Source organism: Oreochromis niloticus, linkage group LG23 (assembly GCF_001858045.2).
Source record: "Oreochromis niloticus isolate F11D_XX linkage group LG23, O_niloticus_UMD_NMBU, whole genome shotgun sequence".
NCBI lineage: Eukaryota > Metazoa > Chordata > Actinopteri > Cichliformes > Cichlidae > Oreochromis > Oreochromis niloticus.
Genome location: NC_031986.2, coordinates 31,412,473 through 31,429,700, shown reverse-complemented (window position 1 = coordinate 31,429,700; position 17,228 = coordinate 31,412,473). Strand labels below are relative to the sequence as shown.

The window sequence follows — 17,228 nt, the reverse complement described above, 5'->3', positions numbered from 1 at the left end:
ATAGGACTACTACAGTCTTTTCACTGATAGTTAACATATCTGAATTACTGTACTGTCAATAAACAATGCTGCTGTATTTAGCTATAATTTTCTAAAATATGTTGGACAAAAACAGCAGATGGACAGAGGAGAAACTGATTATGCTGCAAGAGTGGTCTGAGGACTTCATGTGGGAGTTCTATTTTGCCACAAAACCAGGATGTTGTGTTGTGTTGGAATTCACAGTAACTGTTGGGAAGCCAAGCTGACTACAGCTATTTTCCTACATGCTTTTCAGATCCACCTCTCAAGCCAAACAGTATTACTGCTGCAAACTCAAAAGAGTTCTTTCAAAGTTTATATGTCGTTATATAAACTATACAGCAACTTATAAGTTATAAGTGAGCTCAAGAATTTGCAGTAGAAACTGGCTTTTTTACAACTTTACTTGTTTTTTGAAAGAAGTAATGGGTTTAGACGCTCTGTGGTCAAGGATAATTAATGAAGACCAATGAGGTCTTTTCTCCGACAGCCTTCTAAGTAAGAACATCCTTGCCCAAATGCAGACTAGGATGTTAAGATCCCCTTGTTTCACTTCCATTTTCTCACTGGATTATCGCCTCCTCTGGTCACAAAAGATCAGGGGCAGATTGTGTGAGTAAGACCATAGTCTGACGCATTGTTTGCCCTCCAACACGGTCCTGTTGAAGGCTGTCAGGAGCTGCTTGTATCTGAACAGGCCAATCTGTGCCCACGTCTCAGGTGGAAACAAAATCAAGGACCAGAGTGGGTAGAGGGTCTGGGTGTCCTTTAGGATATCTTATCTAATCATAAGCAGAAACCTCCAGTGACAGAGTGAGCTTCTGTAGGGCCACCTAATCTCAACCAAACCTGGCGTGACCTTCTGTAGGCCAAGGCTGTAGGCAGGGGAACAGACAGCTGGATTTGTCCCTCCTCCGCGCTAGTCCTCACTTGACCATGGAAGTGATGGGTGACCGAAAGCTAGATAAAGTGATGTGTTTCACAGACTCTGGAACTAAGTACTTTACTGTGCTATAAAGCTGTAGTTTTAAATATAGCAAATTAGAATAACATTCAACTTTTGTACACCACTTAAAGAATAACTGAAAAAATATCACGTCCGAGCTCATCGGACTGTAGTTAAGCTCGTAGAAATTCAACACTGGTGAACTTTAGTGATGGACTTCTCACTGATCTTGAACTTAGAATAAATAAAGTCAGCTGAAAATAAGGATATATATCAAATAAGGATATATATCGAATAAGGAAACCAAAAGTGGGCTAAATTAGTTCTAGCAGACATTGCTGTTTGACTGTATTTATGAGTCATCATTTGGTGGATGACGACGTGCAGAAAGATCTCCTGAGAGCAAGTGACAACAAGATTTAAACAGTCAGTCTTTTGGGTTGCGAGCAACTTTCACAGCAGCTAAAATATGGTTAGGATTGTTTGATTTTCCATACAAGTCTGTTCAAGCTTAAAACAGGAACGCTCTTTGTCATCTAAGTCTTAAATCCATACTAGGCATACTTTGACTTGCACTCTCTCTATTAAAACGCCAATCAGTTGGTCTGGGAATTACCTAAAGGTGAGGAATGTGCTAAGGCCAACAATCATAACTTTCAGCAGGTGAAGACAAAACCCATTTCAGTTTGTTCTGTGTGATTACAACATCTATCTGCATGTAATCATAATCCACCCTGACACAGTAAATCGGGAAGTAGATGAAACACAGCAAAGCCTTCAAACTTTGCAGGACACGCATCCAAAAAAATCTACTGAATGATTCCACAGAAATTCATAAATACGAGCAGCTACAATTTGCATCACACTTATGGTAATCCCTGGTAGTCCCTTTTTGGGGTTCGAATTATTACAATTACAGTGATCCAGTGTAGTTTCTGACTGTGAAGGCCATGTGCGCATGCAATACTGAAGTCCATCATTTTTTCCATAAATACTGACTCGGTAATTTATCAACTGGATAATAATGTTTATCTTCAAGACTCGCAATGTAAACTCTGCTAGTTACTATCAAGGAACATAAATTCTTTAGACATTGCACCATTTTAGGTTTAATCTGCCATATTACGTTACATTTTTCCTTAAAGGTGAGGCTTCAGTTATTTTAGTTCAGTTTAAGCTTTGTTACTGGCCGAGTCATTCCTTTTATCATGTGTGTGATGTACGTAGCTCTCGTCTCGTGAGTGGTTCACAACCACTGTGAAGTGCCCATCGACAGCGATGACTAAAACGTCTATAATAAGACATAAAGTGTCAAGATATGCATATGTTTCCATTTCCCAGCTATTTAAATGTTTCCCTCTCAGCCACCCAAATAACATTTCTTTATTTATGTGCTGATGAAGCATACCCACACACACTGTGCTTCTGTACATTTGGCCTTGGCAACACTAAAGCTTACATCAGCAACACAACTGCAATGACAAGTCTATACATGCTGCTTTTCACACTTCTCTAACTGAGGGGGATGAAGGTTTAAAACCTAGACACAGTGGTTTTGAAGGACGTGGGCCTGTGATTCATCTCCAAACTATGGCTGATGATTAGGACTCCAGCCACGAGATGTGCCGTTTAACACCCGAAGATAGGGAGCGGTTTTACAATTAACATCAAATACAGGAACGCTATCGGTAGATGTGCTGACAGTTTAAATGAGTTTAAATGAGGCAAATGGTGAGAAAATACCTGGTGCTTAAATGACTTCTCACTGTGTTAATTACTCACGCTAAAAAGGTACTTCTTTGAAAGCTCACCTGATCGTAATGTCTGACACTGTTTTTTGTTTTTTTTTAAATGGGTGGAATCAATAAATACAAAAGGCGTTCACTTTTGCCAAGAAGTCTCCTTGAAGTAAAATGGAAAATAACTGGCAGCCATTATCAGAACTGAGAAAACTAGGGCAGTGGAAATATTACCACAGCAGGTCTTACAATCTTCATCCAGCTTATGGCAAGTCAATTCTAATTTGAATTTCTTGTTAAATTGAAAAATTAATATAAATAAATCTATGAATATAGTTTCTCTGCATACTAAATTTTGATCAACATTAAAGCATGTTTAGGTTAACTTAAGATAATTTAAGTTTCAGGTTCTTTGACTAAGGATGACTCACTTTTGCTGAAGAGTTGTCTGGTCCCTCATGAGCATGTCCTCTCAGGTTGATGATGTGGACCTCCTCAGGCAAGCCGGTGGTGCCCCTGCTTGCACACCCTGACAGGATAGTGAAGCTCTTCAGCATGGCTTGCACTGGGTGTCCCGTCCCCACTGGCAGCAGCTCACATGGGCTGCGAAACAGCGGTCCTGCAGCAGAGAAACAATGATTCTTGCAATAAAAATAAAAAATAACACGTGTATGATTTATAGCCTCATATATTGCTGTCAATTTAAATCCAAGCAACATTCTTGGGGGCTTAAAAGGGAAAGTAACCCACGAGTGACAAAAGCTGCAGTCCCTCAAGTGGCCACTTGAGCAGGCCATACCCCATAGACTTGTATGTTAAAAAGCACACCTTAACAGCAGAAAAATCCTATTTATAGCCTATTACAAAAGCATTTTACCTCTCTATATTTAAATGTCTCCTTCATAACTGCACAGGAAGCTTTTTTAAAAATAATTCATTCACTTTAACTAACTAAAATGAAGTTTTTGTTTTTTAATCTTGACACAGGCAGCTGTAGTTGCCACCTTGTCCTCACAGAACAATACATTTCATCTGTTTGTGCTGTTGGTGCCTCTTGGAGAATATCTGACAGGATAATCTGGCCAATAATATGTAAGACGTCTGTGCTCCAGTTTTTTTGTTAGTAAAATGCTTCTATATTATTAGTCTGTTACTGAGCATTTATTGTCAGATATGTCTGTTTATTAGACCTTACTAACCTTTTTAGTGTGAGCGCATAACTTAGTACTCTAACCTCTCATCCACTGGTTTAGCTAGACTTTTTTTAACGCTAAAATTGGATTTAATGAGGTGAAACTTTTTAACAATCATGAAATGCTAAAAAAAAAACCAAAACTACATGTCAGTAGAATGACTGGATACATTTGTTTTCTGATTTTCCTACAATCTAGGTTTTTCCTCTAAATGGTGCCATGTCACTCACTCTAACTATATGTATGCTGAGTAACATGAAACACAAAAGCATCACCATCCCACAGTATTCTAAATATAAATGCCCCAAAGTAACTTCACTGATTTCCTGCAATGGTTACATTTAACATTCAACAAGAACCAGGGTTCGCAGTCCACATCTTTTAGAGTCTGAGCAAAGGTCTACAGTAATGATTTAGTTCATACTTTACAACTTTGCATATGTCAGCAAGAATAGAGCAATTTCCTGAACAATCAAAACATCTGGAGAACACTTGTGGTGTAAAAAAACTGCATAAGGTAATTGTTGTTTAGGTCAGACAGTAGGTTTTACCTATCATGGAGACAATTCAAAAATCTGAAATCTTTCTATTCTTAAAATCGGAGGTCTTATTTACTGCGAACCATCCCTTGTAGTTGATACCTTCTTAACCTGATGCCCACAGTGTGGTTTGAGCCAATGCTAACTGACATTGGATCAGATACAGATGTAGAGAAAGAACCGTTCATGCTCATGTTCACATAGTGGGCAATTTAAGGTTGCCAGTAAACCAAATCTGCATGTCTTCAGACTGTAGCAGAAAACCCATGCAGACACAGTGAAGCCATCCAAATCCAACAAATAAGGCCCCCAGCTGACTGGGCTCCTTATGGACTGCTAGAAGGTCGTGCATTTACTGACTGGCTGAAAGATTTAGGCCTTCTGTGGGATTCACAGAACATAGTCACCACCTTAGTCCATTTGCTTATTGCCCAAGTTGTTCCCACACATAGACTTTACCTAGGCTGGCCAAGTGTCTTTGGAGTCCTTTATTCTTTTAGTCTGTTCTTTTATTTTGTTTCATCTGTCTGAGAGAACAACACCATCCACGAACGGACAACGCGCTCACTTTTTATTTTAAAGTTCACCTGGTGGTAACCAGTACTGCTCTAGAGAACGCCTTGTCCCTTAAATTCCACTGCCTGCAGCTGATATCAGTAGTCCTTGTTCTGCTGTGGGGACTGACTTTGAGTTGGAGGGCCATTGTCAACCAGGGCCAAGTGAAGCTATGAGGCTGCAAAGAAGGACATGGACTACTGTCGCCAGCTGCAGTCCAACAAAATGAATTTGAAGTTCAGTGACAGGACAAGAGACTCACGAGAGAAGCAGTGGATTTTAATGCACAGTTATTTGTTTGTTTGTTTCAAATAACTACCAAATATAAAACTGTGTTTATTATTGTTTATCATTATTTACTTTTAGGGTACCTCCTTTTGTCCCAGTATACAATATTAAAGACATTTATATAAGGATTTTGATCTTGGTTTCCTCATCATTTTTAAAGCATGTCATACAACTGTCAACTCTCAGTAATTAAATGTTCATATTAATATGTTTTTGTCAATGGGGGAACTGGATGTACACATATCTCTTTTACTTTCCAGAAGATGTTCGGATTTCAGTCAGTCTGGCTATGGTTTCTCTCCTGCACAGTCAGCTATAATGAACATTTCTATCATCCATTAATACTGCAATTCCTTGACCAGCACAATGGTTCGTTTAGATTCACATGACTGCACTTAGCATTCACACTCTTGCATGATATGCAACTTCTATTCATAGGCCACAACCTTTGTGGTGGTTAACTAACCTAACCGCAGCCTGACAATTTCCTATGCTGTAAATTTCCTTTACGTTTTAAGTGAGTATGACCCACTTAAAAACAATGAGGGTGCAGTTTGCAGATGCACAAACCTCAAATGGGACTCGGGGTGGTACAAGAGAAGTTGCTCCGAGTGAGGTAACAAACAGCACTTTTACATTAGAAGGTCAAGTACACTATGAGAAAGAGTTTGGCCAAGTTTTTTTTTTCTTGGGGTCAGACCTCACAGGCTTGTGCCAGCCAAGGCCTGCTCACATTTCAAACACATCACACTAAGCACGCAAAGGCTGCCAACAGCAATCAGATGGAACATTTGGAAATAATTAAAGTCTAAGTGAAAGACAGTTTGATAACAATGTTAAACTCTCCAACTGACTCCAAAAACACAGTGCCTCAGCAGTGGGGTACAGCTAGGGGGAAAGGGTTTTGGGGTTTTTTTGTTGCTCAGAACACATAGCTATTGTTTTCTCTTTCCGTGCCGCCAAATAAGCCTATGTTGGATCAGCATAAAGCCAGAGATCATGTATGGCATAGTTTCCCTCTCCTTGTTGTGAGGAAAACATCAGAGGATTTATTATTACCATGTTTTTCTCAAGAGACAAATCCCAAACTCTTCACAGACAGCCTCAGCCTGGACTTTATGCTCCTATGCTCTTGTTTCTCGTGAATTTACTACAAACCCAAAAAGATTATCTTTAACTCTTACTGAAAGGATACATATATTAAAATACGGCAAGGTCTTGCTATTGCGATAAAACCACCAGACCTAATGGCAAAAACCTGTGGTGCATCAGTATGTCAACCCCCGCCTAACCCCCCTCCCTTTTCCTCCCAACGGGCCGAAGCCTATTCCCTCCCCAACCATGTCAGCACGCCTCACTCCCACAAACACGTCCGAGGGCACTTCAACTCACTTTTTCCCCTCACACATGGAGAATAACAAACAACTGCCAGACAAACAAAGAAAAACACACGTCTTTCTGGGAGACTGCCAAAAGATTACAACAGCTGCTGGCCAATGATGTGATTTTCTAATTGTTTAAAAATACAGCAGAACAGAGAGACTTATGGGAGAAAAGAGCAACACATGGATAGAAAAGTAGGACATTCACTGTGACATTGGTTTTGATTTTGTACAAAAAGCAAGATCAGCCAGTCGGTTGCAAATCTGTACAAAACCTAAGCAAAAAAATAACAAATAAAAGTCACCAGATCTGTGTGGAAATAGCCAGTGATATTTATTATTCCCAGAAGATGATGATGTCTCTGGCCAATTATCATAGGCAAAGTGTTCTCATGACAAAGTATATCGACAACTAATGTTTTCAACAATGAAAAAATACTGCAAATAGTCATGCTCCCAAGGGATGCATGGATGATCACACTAAGTTTCCACAGAAAATATTTAAAACTTAGAGGAAGACTTATTATTGAGTTATTATTGAGTCAACTGAAAACCGAAACCCCCAAAATACATGGCAAGTAATAAAGAAAAAAAATTCCATCTGTTGTTGGATAAATGGGCAAATGTTTTACAAAAAAAGTTAAGAAACAAGGGTGTTTGTTCAGTAAAGTATTGGTGTGTTTCATTAAAAAAAACGATCTATGCAGATCTATGCAGTGACAAGGCTTAGCTAAGACGTTATCATGTTATTGGTTTATTTTATTTCATATAAGGAAAGGTGTGGCACCATGAGAGAAGTGGGTTACAGGATTCATCGTGCTTCCTGTGTTAGCGCAGTTCTGGTCAGAGTGATGAACTATAAAAAACAATTAGCTGTATAGTGTTGCAAAAACTAAAGATTCTCTGCAAAACCAAAGTGTGAACAGCAAAGGACCAGACACGATCGCACATAAACACGATGAATTATACACTTCAAACCAAGTGAACTAGTAATAAAGGTATTTGTGAATCAAATACATTAAATGTGTGTTTTGTCAGAGGATAAGCTCCACCCATTTTTCTGGCACCTCTCCCCTTTCACCACAACCTATTTTAGCCCTGAAAAATGTTCATAATTTGTCCCATGGGACAGTTTTCATATTAAAACTGCATGAATATTGAATTAGCCTCTTTTTCTGTGCAACATCATGAGTTCATCATGGCATCGTAACTTCTAAACTGTAACACCTCTTGTGGAACAAGTCCCATGTCTTTTAACGAATATGAACTAGTTTAGGTGACACTGATCTAACAGTGTCACACAAATAGAGAGTGCACTGTTTGATCAAACTGAAACAAACCGTATCACATATGTCATTACCATCAGCATACAAGCATAGTTGTCATCAAAAGTTATACAGGAAATAAAACGAGCATCTGTTGGCCCTGCCACAGCGTGGTGTCTGCTGTCACCTTTCCTGTCTGCCTTTCTCCCCCGCATCTGTCTCCCCTTCTCTCCATCCACCTTTCTTTTTCCCCCAGTCTTTGGTGGACAGCAGAGTGTGTCCTGTCCAGCTGCTACCAGTGACTTTAGCTGGTCAGGCAAAACACCCACAGCACAGAAATGAGAGAAGCCGTTGTTCACTCGGTCTGAAAAGCAAGTCCACCAGACACTCTGCAGAATACATCCTTAACCCATCTCCAAAATTTTTAAACACTACAAAATCTCAGACATACTGCAAAAGGCACAGCCCTCCATTATTCTGTAACTCAATCTCACTCCAGTCAGCCATGTCAAATTGATCTCGCAAACTACATAAGAAAAGAGTAGTAACTATTCACTGTGAATCCTGACAATTCTTTGTTGCAATATCATTCAAATCAAAGTCTAGTTCTCACAGGCCTCTCTCTGAAAAAAACACCTGCAACAAATGAAATTTAAGAACCAACAGCTACAATGACAAGACAGCTAAGTCTTCATCAACACCTCATCATCAACCTAATCCTTCCCATGTCGGATCACAACCTAAATTCATTAAAAAAAACAACAACTATGATTTGAATTCAAATTTCTTTGTGTACAAAGTTACAGGATTAAGATCTTTAAAAAGTGTTTATTAAATTAGTTTAAATGGTTAATATCTTTCACCTTTGCACCCTTGTATTTCTGACAATGTGTTAACAGACGAAAGATCTGAAACCGAAAGAGAAAAAAAGAAAACCATTTAGTGCACCTGCAGTCTGAACTACACACCTAACCACCCACTGACCTCCCAACACGGTGTTCTGCTCTGTGGTTCACTCATCTACAACACTGCATTAGCAGATAGTCCTCTGTCGTAACAGGGCTCAGGGGGAGGGTTTGACAGCTGGCATACCTAAAGCAAACGAACAAGGGCTCAGGAATAGATCAGACTTTATTTAGACAATAGGGTTTATCAGCAGATGGATGTTTTGGGCTGCTGTTCAGAGTCCTGCTGATCAACATGGAAATCTATGGAGAGCCACAATTAATCTAAAGATTATTATTCATCAGAAACTTCTTCGCAGGCAGCTTACAAGCTGATTATAAAGTATTATGCATCAGCACCGGCAACTACTGCAAATGTCAAGGCGTCAAAACCACATGTAATGGTATAAAAAGATTTTGTGGTTTCATTCTGAAAGTGAGAAGTTCTACACAGCCAAAGACACATGGCAACTTTCACCGCCACGTTTGTTCCCGTTTACTCTACGTGGGCACACACAGGAAGCTCTCGTGACGTGGATTTGTTTAAAATACTTAGTTAAATACTATCTCGATGCTCCTCTTACGATTTACCATGACAGAGTCGGTGTTTATAAAAGATTGTGAACAGATAATTTAGTATCTGGCAATGTAATGCTGAACTATGTCACTGTAGCATATGTTTGAGCAAACTGCATCTAAAATTTGCCTTTTTCAAAACTTCTTGTTCTGGTTCTGGCCAGGAATAAAGCCGGAAAATATAAATTGCAGAAAAAAGAAGCTGAGCTTGGCAGAAATGGTCAGATAAACTTTTCTCGTTGAAAGTAGAAACATTGTTTAAAGAGTTTATCTTGTGTCATGATGGCAGATAGAGAGTAGTCAACAACACGTAGTGCATCTAGACCAAGAAAAAGGTTTCACCAAGTTAGACTGTTGGGGACGCCGTAGCTTCTGTTTAAGTCTCTCGCCTGTAAGTTTGTTGATGGACTAAGTATGTTTCAGCTACAATGCAAACTACCGAGTTTCCCCTCCATCGCCACCTCAAAATGTATTTATTTATCTATTAGTTTATCTGGTTTTTAGCTGAATTATAATGAAAGTTCAGTGATCAGTGAGGCCTGCACTATAACAATATCAGTCAATTTTAACACTGAAATATGCAAAGCAAGGCTGTGGAGTCCCAGACTAAAAACATCGAGCTGAAAATTAGCACAATATGGTGATCAGTATTTGCACAGTTCACGACCAGGGCTTCCTGCAGAGTGACTGATTCTATATGAGAAAAGCACATAAACATGAAAGAGTAGCACCAATGACTGACACGCACTTTAACCCGCTACCTTTTCTCCTTACCACCCCCTGGTTAAATGTTTATTTCTTCAGTTATGCCTTTTTGAGGATTAGTGTCAAATATACAGACACTGAGTCTAACAGAAACATTGGATATAGTATGACAAGACCATGTGCAGGAAAAATTTATTTTCTATAAAAAGATATTAATTATATTCTTTTATTTTTCTTCACTGTCTAAGCGTCACTGTGATAGTATTAGAGCTCAGATAGGAAGTGAGCATATAAATCCATATTAAGAAGGGAGAGACTGTGCAAATACTCACTTTTGATATATTTAAACAATGTGAGGTCCAAGCAGTGATGTCACTAGACACTTTTCACAGTCCTTGGCAGGCTACTTTTGGACCTCATTTGTTATACACTAATATCTCTTTCAGATATTTTGTTCCAATTCAGCAGATTATTCTTCCAGACTATTATGTGATAACGTTGAAGGCGATTAAAAATCCTGCTCTTGTTTTTATATATTCCCTGACTACAAGCTTCCTCAAAAAAAATTTTAAGTGAAGAAAACCAGTCTCTATATAACTTGACATTGTGCAGAATACTGGTTGCTTTGCAGTTCTAAAATCTGGCCTGTTACTTTCAATTAATAGAACCAGCCTCATGCTTAAAATAACTACAAAAACACCAGGGCAATTGGAGTGGAATTGCAAGAATTTAGAAGAAATAATAAAATAAAATGGCCTGGAGGCAGAAACAATGCTGTAATTATGTTGTAATGCTCTAAATTCTTCTGTTTTTTTTACTATAAACAAATATAGTAGATGTGTGTATCACACATATCTTTATTTTTTCCAGTAATAAAATGCATAGAAACATATGGTAAAAAATATATAAGTGCAGAATTCACATAATGTTATCACTATCAGATCTAAATCTGGTTGCAACACATTTATTTCATCTATAAAATTTCATATGATTCAGAAAAATCCAAAGTTTGTTTTTAAATAAACTACTCTGGGAATACTATGAACAAGAGGACTAATTTCTTACAATGCCATCTTGAGATAACATACATGTATAGCAAACATGTATACCATAGAGGCTGTCTGGGCATTGTACTGAATTTTTTCACATTATGCAACCTATTGTAACTTGTAGTGACTACTTAGTTACCCAGAGCATGACAGTGTTGCAATCATGACTACATTTGATAGCACGGTGATTGCACAGGTCACCAGATAGGAAGCAACCTTTCTGCAAACAGTAGACTTAGACTGACTGCTGTAACTTTCAGAGAGATTTTCAAAGGTTTGCAAATAAGTGCTAACTTATAAATGCAGACAGATTCCCAACATGTTCCCATCAGTCTGAGTAAGTGTTTGTTAATGAGCATACTTGAGGGCACTTAACTCAACTGGCTGCCAGCTAGTCGTATGCTAGTTTATAGTCCTATAAAGCACGCCAGTTGGTGAGCAAAAATGTAATGGTTAAATGTGAATTCCTGTTAAATTTGAATTTTTGTCTACGTAGACGTCAACAGATATGTGATGTTCGATGATTCATCGCAGTTAATTGCTGTATTATCGGAAACACATTGAATTTAATTGCCAACATGACCTCAATCAAATTGCAGATTGATACCTGACTGTTGTATGGTAACATTTATGGAAGGCTTTAGAGACTGTTTTAGTATGCTTGATAATCTCATTTTTCAGCAAACAAACAATTAAAGTAAGACTTGGTCTTATTCTGTAAAATAGATACTGACAGAGCTGAACTCTTAAAGAATAATTTGCAGGTGAAAACAATGATAAATTGCAATATATGTTATTGCAATACTCAGCACATTGGAAAATGCTAAAAATCTAAATAATATTGTTTCGTGAGTGTGTATAATGTCGTGATAATATCATATTGTGGCGTGTCTGGTGATTCTAATGTCCAGGATGATGATTTCAAATGTCTTTGTTTATCCAAACAACCCTAAGCTAAAAAAGGCAGGTTGCTAATGATGTTTGCTCCTTTAATGACCAATTTATTCATGTAGACAAACTTCTTCTGTCACAGTCCCTGTGGCTGTCCGGCTGACTCATTAAGGCTACATGTGTTATTGTTTTTGTTTCGCTCTCGCTCTCTCTACCTCTCCTGGCTCCTCCCTGCCTAGGCGGAGCTCACCAAAAGCTCCTGCATTTGGCCACACACCTGCAGGCAATTACACACCTGAGGCAGTTTCGTGGGCACTACTGAGGTGGTGGCTCAGAGCTTCTTGTCACTGGACTGTTGTACAGACTCACGTTAGTGTCAGCCCGGCTTTGACTTTCTGTTTGTAAATAGATTTCCCTGGGCCCGTCCCTTGAGCCTGAATTCCCGAGCGTGAGTGTTTGACTGAGCAGTGTGGCGAGTTTTTGCGTGGAGCGTGTTGGAGTACGAGAGCGGGGCGAGTGTGCGTGTGTGGAGTGTGGAGCACCGAGCGAGTGAAGAGACCCTTTCCTTCCCTTGGATCCCCAGGCCACTGATCTTTGTATATAGTTCACTTGGTGTTTGTAAATAAAAGACTGTTCATTTCAATCTTTCCGTCTGTGCTTGGGTCCGTTCAGTCAGCCCTGACACGGTCAAGATCGTGAAACATGTATATGTATTTTTACAATTAGAAAACTACCCTTGTGAGTGGTGCATCTGACGTCACAGCCCTCTTCTACCATTCAAAGAAATATACGCCCCTGTTTCCACAGAATGCACTTTGCCGCTTTCCACAGCATGGCACTGAGCCAACCACTTGGGTACAGGAAGTGATGTCAGTGTGTGTGCCAGTTAGGGACAAATCTGATATTCCCACAAAGCCATTTCCAAAGATAAACATACAGAACCTTTCCCCTGTGTGTGTACACATCCTCATTCAGTTCCCAGTATTTCTTCAACAATTCTGACTGTGTTTCTTCAAATGCAAAAGTAAGGCAGCAGCACTGAGGAGAACTTCACACGTTAACACACACATTCACTACATAGAAAGACAATAGAGCCGTGGAATAATGTTAAGAAAAAGCCAAGTTAATTAAAATATATGAAGAAGCATAGAGGTGTATCTTTAAGATATGCCAGTTCCCCTGGGAATGGGATTAAATGAATTGTTATATCTTTCCTTCTTACTGCAGGGCATAATTCCCATGGACCATGAACCTTGAAAACCAGTTTAGAGAACATAATATTCTACCCGCTTTTGTTTTCCTAAGGGGGTTTGGACTAAAGAATCACTAGCTCTGCAGTGTTGACATAAGCACAGCCCACTCACCCCTGAACCTTGAGCCACTACTACAGGAAGTGAGTAAAGCCTTTCATAAGGGTAGTGTAAGTTCACTTCACCGGCCCTCCTATGAAAAGGATTTATCTCTGGACTGTAAAACTTGGAGGCATGAGAGGAGGAAGCTGGAATGGGATGAAGAGAGGAGGGGCAGGGGTGAGCCTGAACGCCATTAGGGAAGTCATAAACTTCGCCATCAAAGTGTGAAGTCTGAAGTTAGATATCCCACAAATCTGTCTGTAACTCAATATCACCCAAACAGTCTTTATTGGTAGATTCATCTCAGCAGCTGGCATACAGTAGAAAACACACCTAAAACAGACACTCATTTCACTGGATTATATTTTATCTACTGTTTGAAGGGAGTAAGGATATGCAGGCAAAGCTTCTTTTAGTTCCTAAGTATGTTAACAGGTGTTGAGATAATAAATTACATTCCTTTGGATGTAAACGTCGACGCTGAAAGGCAAGTATGGTCATATCGTTTTGAAGGTGTATGTTCAAGAGTGGCCAAATAAAGGGAAACTTACTTTAAACCAGATCAATACTTACTGCTAGCGCCATTTTTAACTTAAGTACACTTAAGTTAAAAATAATGTTACAAAGTGCTAAACAATAAGAAACTTCAATAAGTGAAAAATGAATTTCATAGAGTAAAAATTATTTAAATATAAACAGGAAAAAACAAATAGTGCACATTAAAAATAGGTTGAAGTTTCTGAAAGGCATTAGCAGCTGGAAAAGCCAAATAACAAAAATAGTTTTTGCAAAGAGGTGTCAGAGTTCAACTGCCTGCGATCTTCAGTCAGAGAAGTCCACAGTCGTCAGGCCTGAACTGCAAAGAACACCTTTAATGACCAAACGACTCTTTGGGGCTGCTAACATGCGTTGGGCAGTAACCAGTGTTCATATGCCTTAATCACTTCAAATGATCCCAAACTGACTCAAAGCAGTGCATATCAAGACCCAACATGTTGAAGGACTTCTTTGTTCTTGTCACTGAAGACGGTTCTTTTTCAATCTGACTGTATTTTTAAGACAAGTGTCTTGTGGTGGAATGAATATAGACTTAATCAGATGACTCCCCGAAGGCACTGTATGTTGCATAACGATCTAAATAGCATAATATAAGACATCAATCTACTAAATAATTACAGAGAAAGAAATGGGTTCAGATAAGTGACTGGTCCTTCTAGAAACAAGTTTTGCCACTTGGCCACCATTTTAACAGTTTATACAACCATGTATCTAATTAATGAGGAGGGAGCCAAATTTGAATTTCAGTAGTGATTGGCATATAAAAAACAGGTCAGACCTCATGCAAACCTCTCCAAAAGTTTGGTGAGTATGCCCAAAAATAAGATTTACAATGCTTTCCTACTGCAGGTTATCCTTCTACATATAACATATGTACAAACATAGACGGCATTAGAGGTTTATAAGCAGCTCGAACCAGACTGCCAGCATCATGAGCATCTTTGGATAATCCCACCAGAATTCTTAACAAAATATTCTAATTCACAGTATAGATACCGTAAGCCGGTCACCACACAGCTGAACCTGTTGAAACCTGAAACCTCTACTGCACTGTGCATCAACACAGCAACATAAATGGATAACATTTTTCACAGTTGGGTTGCTGATTAGCTTTTTGGGGGCGGGATTCTTTTATTCAGGATTCTTTAAATTATGAATAGAAGGATTTCCGATTTGCTTCCTTAATCACTATATGTTTATACACCTCTCTGCGTTGAACCACTACTTACTATTAATCTCTGGCCCTCTTCCACAGCATGTCTTTTGTTTTGTCTTCCCCCCTCACCCGACTGGTCGCAGCAGATGGCCACCCCTGCCTGAGCCTGGTTCTGCTGGAGGTTTCGTCCTGTTAAAAGGGAGTTTTTCCTTCCCACTGTGGCCAAAGCACAAGTTTTCTCTTTGTATTATTGTAGGGTCTACCTTACAATATAAATCGCCTTATTTGGCAATGTATAAATACAATTGAATTGAATTGAATTGAATTTAAATTACAATGTCCCTTAAATAGTTAGAGCCTGACCTAATAGCTATTTGCTGATATATCAGTATCATCATTTCTAATGACCAATAGATAAAAATGTAAAACATAAAGAAGAGATGCGAGAAACACTCTTTAATAATGTTATGGGTGTTGACATTGCAAAGTTTAGTCATGGTCAAGTTAGAAGGTTTTTCTTTGTAAATGCAGATCTGAAAAGATACTAAACAGCTTAGTGTAGCTCTGATTTATGTAGTATATAACACTAGGTACTCCTAGTAAGACTGGTCATTATTCATCAGCCCTGACAGATGCAGGAGGCACATGTTGGTAAGTGATCAAAAAAGAAAAAAAACAAAACATGACCACTTACAAGCAGCATATGAAGCCACAGGCAAGCAGGCAAGATAGAAGCGGGTACATTTCTCCCTACCTCTCCATGCAGGCATAAATCAGAGGTCTTTGAAGAGATGGAAGACAAGGCTAATTCCCAGAGGAACACAGGAGCCACTGTGTAAAGTGAGACAGCTGGGAGAGACCGAGCATGTGTGCATATGACTAAAGACTTTACTGGCTGTGCAACCACTGTATGTCTTTACTGATGGGTGCTGACATGTGCTGTCTGGACCTATAACATCAAAGCAAAGAAGTTGTCAACTCAATCGAGAAACAAGAAGTGGCTTTTCATATATATTTAAAGTAGTTGTGAATTTCCCAACTCTGGGACTAATATAGGCTAGCTTACCTTATCTTTAATAGATAACAACAGCTGAGAATTATACACAAAATAATAGTAAACCACAAAGATGTAAAAAGGAAGAGTCCTATAATGCTATAACAACAGCAACACAAGTATTGCTACAGCCTGTTATACTGAAATACCATAAGTGGCGTGCAACCGCCATCAGTCAACCCAGCGCAAATCAGTTCTCAGCAGTACTGAAACTACCCAAGCAGTACAGCATTTACCATGCAATGGAGAGAAATGTCTGTCTTGCTGCTCCAAGGGCAGCTTTCTCATCAATCATAGACGCCTTCAAAAGCCGTGTTTTTGACAACAGCTTGGCGGGGGTTTGGGAGCAGCCACATCGTCTGCATTCACAAAGATTTAGACGTAGTTGTGGAAGCAGAGAGGTGTGCCCTGGGGTCTTTCTTCTTGTCCCACTCGATATCAGACTCATTTAATTTGTGCTGGATCATCTGCTTTGCCAGAACTCTCAATGTAAAGTATTTAATACAATCCACCCAACAGATTTAATAAAAAATAAATCTGGCAGATGGACTGGGGATCAGGTGGAGATGAAATGTTTAAGTTAAGGTGCGGCGTTTTAGTTCAATAACCGCAATGTCCCTGTTATACAAAGAGACAACATTCTAAAAATAATTTCGATATAAAAATCTAAATTTGAAAGAGTGTGTTAAAAAGACTATAGACAAAAACAGAAAAACTGGGAGCCGGCATACTGATGAGGATCACAAGGAAAGTGTTTCTAGGTATCAAGATGAGCCATCCTCAGCCTCCTCAAACTGACATCTGAATTTACACAGGCACACACCCTTACTTACCCGTTAAAATCGTAAGTCTTGCCTATTTAGGCATATTTGGAGGGGAATTTGCTAAAGCAATAAACAACAAGGAACTTTTTTAATCAATCATATAGCAGCCCAAAAATGTATTTGTTCTTGTGATATTTTATAGAACTATCATCACTCATATGTGATAACAGGGGCTTTTGAGAAGCAGCAGG

General features: G+C 39.1%; 1 protein-coding gene across 3 annotated transcripts in view; it reads right to left on the bottom strand.

The window, feature by feature from the left end:
- The window catches only part of tgfbr3 (transforming growth factor, beta receptor III), a 72,961-nt gene that overhangs the window by 41,534 nt on the left and 14,199 nt on the right, over positions 1 to 17,228 (bottom strand). For all 3 annotated transcript variants that reach the window (XM_005451164.4, XM_019351774.2, XM_005451165.4), the window contains exon 3: positions 3,138 to 3,325. In XM_005451164.4, coding sequence (XP_005451221.1) covers positions 3,138 to 3,325 — 188 coding nt within the window. The remainder of the gene's footprint in view (positions 1 to 3,137; positions 3,326 to 17,228) is intronic.